The 6,437-nt window shown below is 31.5% G+C and overlaps 1 protein-coding gene across 1 annotated transcript; it reads left to right on the top strand.

Moving 5' to 3' along the window:
- Positions 1-1,096: 1,096 nt before the first annotated feature.
- LOC146912520 (G-type lectin S-receptor-like serine/threonine-protein kinase At4g27290) lies at positions 1,097-5,273 on the top strand. Its single transcript, XM_085722090.1, has 8 exons — positions 1,097-1,942; positions 2,428-3,216; positions 3,316-3,432; positions 3,532-3,689; positions 3,771-3,981; positions 4,092-4,329; positions 4,409-4,559; positions 4,763-5,273. Exons 1-8 carry the CDS (start codon positions 1,450-1,452, stop codon positions 5,069-5,071), a joined length of 2,466 nt encoding a protein of 821 aa, XP_085578216.1. The 5' UTR covers positions 1,097-1,449; the 3' UTR covers positions 5,072-5,273.
- Positions 5,274-6,437: the final 1,164 nt, after the last annotated feature.

The following is a 6,437-nucleotide window of genomic DNA, read 5'->3' as shown; positions in this document are numbered from 1 at the left end:
ATTAATTGTATATAAAAGATATATTAAATAATTGAAAGAAAAAAAAGTAATAAATAGTAGACAGTATAGTAGAAAACTTAACATTTAATATTTTATCAGTATTGTAAAATGACTTATAATTTAAGAAAAATGACATCAAAAGGAAGTCACTATAATTATATTGGACGTTAAAGTAACAATAATGACACGGTAAAGAAAGAAGTAACAATAATCATTTTCTTTGTAAAAAAAAACAATAATCATTTTCTTGAATATAAATAGTGAAAATATAAAATCATATTAATCTAATAAATATTACTATTATAAAATTAAAAATTGATACAACATCTCATATTAATTAAAAAAAATATATATAACACATGCAAAGAAATATACTTTGTTGCTGAAGGATACATAAATAAGTTGGGCAAACCTAATAATGAGGCAACTAAACTCTAGCGTTAGATCCATCAGCTAAAGAAAAAAAAAAAAAGTCTCAAATCTCAATATATTTTTCTAATAACATGACATTTTTTTGTCGAAAGGAATAACATGACATATATTACTAATAACATATTTTAGATTTTTTGAAATAACATATTTTAGATGAATATCTTACTTAATGATTGTTTATATATTAATAATAATTTTTAGGAAACCCCTAATAAGTGCGCTGAGACAAATATATATTAGAATGTGTGTAGTCAATCTCTTAAAAGTATATAAATATTCATTTCAATACGATTTTTTTTTTTTTTTTATTTCTTTAACAGATGTCCTAAAGACCATTATTAATGTAACCTAAATTTTTAATAATTGATTATGTGAATTCTTAATTGATTAACAAAAAATAATAATTCAACATGATGTTGTGCATGAAGATAGAACTCCAAATTTCTTATCATCATTAATTACAATGGTTAAGTCTTCCCCAAACCACGCTCAAGGACCTAAAGTCGTTGATGAAGTCGTTGCTACTTGCTAAGTAGACCTTGTATTCAGCATATCTATTTAAGAGACAACCAACAAATTGTTTCATCAAAATCCAAGTCTTTAACTGCCAACAACAACAATGATAAAAAATCATAAATAAAGTGATGTACGTACATTTATTTGTAGGACCCTTTATTTTTATTTTGGTATTAACCTTTCGGTTCCTAGTGAAAAAGGATTTTGAAGTTCGTTCATTAGGTATGTTAAGTCTGATCAAGAGTTGCTCCATCCAAAAATTGAACTCAGTTCTTCCTAACGATTTTCCCTTTAAGGAAACTCGTTAATCATTTGAGTCTAATCACTTGGTTCGTAAGACTCTTTCTTTAACCATAATAAATGTCCTAGAGTTGAAAATTTCTCCTCAAATTATTGAACTGATGTTGATACACATGACTTCAATTCTAAGGTCCTTCACACATCTTATACATATAATCTAAAGCCACACAACTCATCAAAACTTGTACAAAATCAAGTTATATGGTGCATAACATGAAAATGTTATTATCTATTTGGTTCTTAATAGTTTCCTATACTATAAGAACTTCCACTTCACTAGACACTTTAGCAGTGGGTGAATCTATCCAAGATGGTAAGACTTTAGTTTCATCAAATGGAATTATTGAAGTGGGTTTCTTTAGCCCTCAAAATTCAACAAGAAGATTAAGATACTTGGGTATATGGTATAGGAATGTGTCCCCTTTAACAGTTGTATGGGTAGCCAACAAAGAAAAACCTCTACAACATAGCTCAGGAGTTTTGACACTCAATGAAAAGGGAATTCTAATGCTTCTCAATGATGTCAATAACACTATTTGGTCTTCTAATGCATCAAGCATAGCACGGAATAGTACTACTCCAATTGCTCAGCTCTTGGATACTGGAAATCTTGTAGTGAAAAATATACATGAAACTGAGAAAGATAAGTTTTTGTGGCAGAGTTTTGATTATCCCGATGATACGTTGATGCCAGGTATTATTGTCTTGATTTCTCGTAAAATTTGAGTTAAGCCTAACTCAACCTAAAAAGAACTGGCATGTGTGCAGATTTGAAAATTTGTTTGAAAGCCTATCACACTATCTTCTTAACAAAGTTTACACCATTCGAGTGGTGAGTGGTGTAGTTCATATGTTTAAATTCTATAAAATGTTAGCAAGATTTAACTCAAAGTACAAATTTTATAATAATAATGATAATATTTATATTTACTTAAGTAGACTTTAATAGACTTTTCCGATGGCTTGCTTGCATCTTAAGCTAAATAGGTTTCTAAAAAACCATTGGTCTTGTCTATATAAAACAAAGTCTTGCCTAAGCCTAACGTTCTCTGGACCATAGTCCTCTCTCTGTCGGTCTGACCTATTTTCATTTCTAATCATAACATAGTGTCAAAAGCATGAACCCATCCTAAAATGATAGTAAGAGTTTTGATTATTTTTGTGAATCATTGATGCTAGGAATGAAGCTTGGATGGGACTTAGAAACTGGTCTAGAAAGATTTATAACATCTTGGAAAAGTGTTGATAATCCTGCTAAGGGAGAATTCACTACAAGAGTTGATCTGAGAGGATATCCACAAGTAATTATGTTCAATGGATCTGATATAATATTTAGATCAGGGCCATGGAATGGTCTATCTTTGACTGGATCACCAGGTTCAAATTCTGTATTGTCACAATTTTTTGTGTTCAACGAAAAACAAGTGTACTATGAATACCAACTTCTTGACAGATCAATATTCAGTGTGCTTAAATTGATGCCTTATGGACCTCAGAATTTGTTTTGGACAAGTCAATCAAGCATAAGACAAGTTTTATCAACAAGTTTAGATGAATGTCAAATATATGCATTTTGTGGTGCAAATTCTGTATGCACTATTGATGGTAATAACCATTCAAATTGTGAATGCATGAAAGGATATGCTCCTATGTTTCCTGAAGAATGGAATCTAGCATTTTGGTCGAACGGTTGTATACGAAGGAAGAATTCAAGTTACATAGATGATTTCTTGAAGTACACACTCATGAAAGTGCCAGACACGTCTTCGTCATGGTTTAGTAAGACGTTGAATCTTGAGGAATGCCGGAAGTGGTGTCTGAGAAATAGTTCGTGTGTAGCGTATGCAAATATTGATATCCGTAACGGAGGAAGTGGATGTCTGATATGGTTTAATAGTATGATAGATATGAGGAAATTCTCTCAATGGGGACAAGATCTTTATGTTAGAGTCCCTCCTTCAGAATTAGGTACTCAATTTTTATTTTATTTGCAAAGGAAGTTACTAATGTTTAATGATACAAATGTTATTAAGAAGTTGGTAACTAATCATGTTGTTTATCTTTCAGATCAACTTGCAGAAGTTGGCCACAAAAACAACAAGAATAAGATAGCAGGAATCACACTTGGTGTGATTATTTTTGGATTAATTACATTTTTATCCATATTGATTATGAAAAATCCAGGTATATACACTTATATAACTTACAATCTAATGTAGATACCAAAATATATCAAACAAAATATGTGTCATAATGTTTTCATATATCCAACCAATCAAATAGGTGCTGCAAGAAAGGTTTGCAGCAAAATTTGCAATACTAAACCAAGAAAGGAAGACCTTGATTTAACAACGTTCGATTTGTCCGTCTTGGTTAAAGCCACTGAAAACTTTTCAAGTAGTAACAAACTTGGAGAAGGTGGTTTTGGACCGGTATACAAGGTGACCAAAATAAACAAATCAGTTACTTCTTCTACTTTGGTTAAATACTTTCTAACAAATATCACATTATTATTTTTCCAGGGCACAATGATAGATGGGCAAGAGATAGCTGTGAAAAGGCTTTCAAAGAAGTCTGGACAAGGGTTGCAGGAATTCAAAAATGAAGCGGCGTTGATTGCCAAACTTCAACATCGTAATCTTGTCAAACTTCTTGGATGCTGCATTGAAGGAGGAGAAACGATGTTGATCTATGAATACATGCCCAACGGAAGCTTGGACTACTTTGTTTTTGGTTAGAGCTTTTACAATTTATTCTAAACATCCGCGATAATTGTTTTTTATCTATAGTTTACGAAATCATAGCAACTGAAAGTATTACTATAAATGTGTTTAATTGACTAGATAAAATCAAAAGGAAATCACTAGATTGGTTTAATCGTTTCAACATTGTCAATGGCATTGCTCGGGGACTTCTTTATCTTCACCGTGACTCTAGGCTAAGGATAGTCCACAGAGATCTAAAAGCTAGCAATATATTACTAGATGCAAATTTGGATCCCAAAATATCAGACTTTGGTTTGGCTCGAACATTTTTTGGAGAGCAAGTTGAGGAAAACACAAATAGGGTGGCCGGAACATAGTAAGTTAGTTTCTACTTGATTATGGCTCTTGATTATTGCACCGTCGAGTAATACTTACTTTGAAAATTATATATTCAGCGGTTACATGCCTCCAGAGTACGCTAGGAGTGGACATTTCTCAACGAAATCAGATGTCTTTAGTTACGGTGTGATAGTACTAGAGATTGTGTCCGGAAAGAAGAATAGAGATTTTTCAGACCCAGAATATTCCAACAATCTTCTTGGATATGTAAGCATAATTAATTCACAAACTTGCTTATTTAGTCAATGTCCGGTTTTACTTTTGTCATCCATAAATCATTTTACATCCAACTATTAACCGAAATAAACTTTACAAAAAAGTTTCATTCAAAATCAACTTTCGCCACTGCAAAATCAAACACAAATACTCGAATTGTTGCTTACTCACTAATATGATTCTTACCATTATAGGCATGGCGATTATGGACAGAAGAAAGGGCATTGGAACTATTGGATGAAGGTTTAGGGCAACAATGTACACCCTCAGAAGTCGTTCGATGCATACAAATTGCACTATTATGTGTTCAACAAAGACCAGAAGATAGGCCAGACATTTCATATGTGGTTCTAATGCTGAATGGTGAGAAATCATTGCCAAAGCCAAAGGTTCCTGGATTTTACACTGAAAAAGATGTTACACCTGAGTTAGATTCTTCGCTTGCGAATCATGAACTATTTTCGACTAATGAATTATCCATCACAGAGATAGTTGCAAGGTAGGATATGGAGGCAAGACATCGTTTTTCAACTTGAAATATATATATATGTTATTAGGTTGTGCTTAATTTTTCAATGAAGGTTTTATCCCTTGTTAAGAGTGTATTTTCTGTAATAAGCTCTTGTTTTGTCTTTGTTTCATGTATCCAAAACACATCTACCAGATTACATAAACATTTTTTCCTATAAGGTAACATTTTGGAAATATTTTTGACTAGGGTGAGGAGTGGTTAGATATACTAAGTACTAAGTTATGTTAGGATTACGTACTAAGTATAGCTTATGTAATGGTATGCCAAAGTCCATATGATAAAAGTTTGAAAACACAGATAAATATTTACATAACACTCGTTGTAGATTTTATGTATTTATATATGTGGAATCAAATTTTTATGTACCGATATGAAAAGGTTGATACGACAAAATATTCATGACTACTCTCTCCGTTGTCAATTATAAACACTTTACAATTATATGGTTTGTCTTCTTTACTAAGCACCAACACTTTACAATTATGTGATGTGATACACCGATTGGGAAAAGCAATATAATTTGGTTCTTTGAGAAATTGAAAAAGGGCAATACCAATAGAAATATATTCCCTTACTTCACCCCTTATGAGATGGCCTTAGCGCATCTTATCATCCCTCACTTTCTTCCTCTTTTATTTTACATACACTCACATGACCAATATATTCAATAAAAAAAAAAAAATGAGTGTACTACTATTTCATTTGTGAGAATCATGTTAAATAGCCTACTAATCAATAAAAATCTAGCTTGGTATCATAGACATGAACCTATATTCATGATTTTTCTAACTTATCAATATTTTATGAACAACTTATCATTAACATTTTCTAGTAATCTAAGACAAAATTTATGTGTATTTTGTAAGTGTTTTTTTTGTATTATTCTTATTTAACTTAAAATACTATGCTTGTTTTTCATTGGAGAAAAGTATTATCTTTAAAATCACATAAATCTCAACAACTTCCAATGATATTCTTCCATTACCTCGGCAAGATATCTCAACAACTTTATTTGAAAGAATCTCAACAACTTTCGTGGGATAGTTCAAACTTGCTTAGTTAGTTTTACATAAATTTTGATGTACTTTCCACTACTAAGGGTATCTCATTCAGTCATTCTCATGCAATTACTATGAGAATGAGATACTAGTTTAGTTTGTTTTACATAAATTTTGATTTTGAAAGAAAGAATTGTGACATGTGATTGGTTGGAATTCTCCTGATTTCGTGCGCTATTGATCTTAGGGTTTTAAATAGGCTAGCAAGTCGTATTAGACTTTCAAAAAACCAGACTCATATCTAAAAAGTAAGTATATGACAGACCATAGGCCAAACTT

The sequence above is a fragment of the Medicago sativa genome, chromosome 6 (assembly GCF_051527215.1).
Source record: "Medicago sativa cultivar Bolivia chromosome 6, Bolivia_mono, whole genome shotgun sequence".
Taxonomy (NCBI): domain Eukaryota; kingdom Viridiplantae; phylum Streptophyta; class Magnoliopsida; order Fabales; family Fabaceae; genus Medicago; species Medicago sativa.
This window is presented reverse-complemented; position numbering and strand designations above follow the sequence as displayed.

Bases quoted from the DNA above. Each gene is read 5' to 3' on its own strand.
- LOC146912520 (XM_085722090.1), top strand. From the start codon at position 1,450: ATGGTGCATAACATGAAAATGTTATTATCTATTTGGTTCTTAATAGTT. The intron at 3,217-3,315 runs GTACTCAATTTT...TTTATCTTTCAG, and splicing joins AGTCCCTCCTTCAGAATTAG to ATCAACTTGCAGAAGTTGGC. The intron at 3,690-3,770 runs GTGACCAAAATA...TTATTTTTCCAG, and splicing joins GTTTTGGACCGGTATACAAG to GGCACAATGATAGATGGGCA.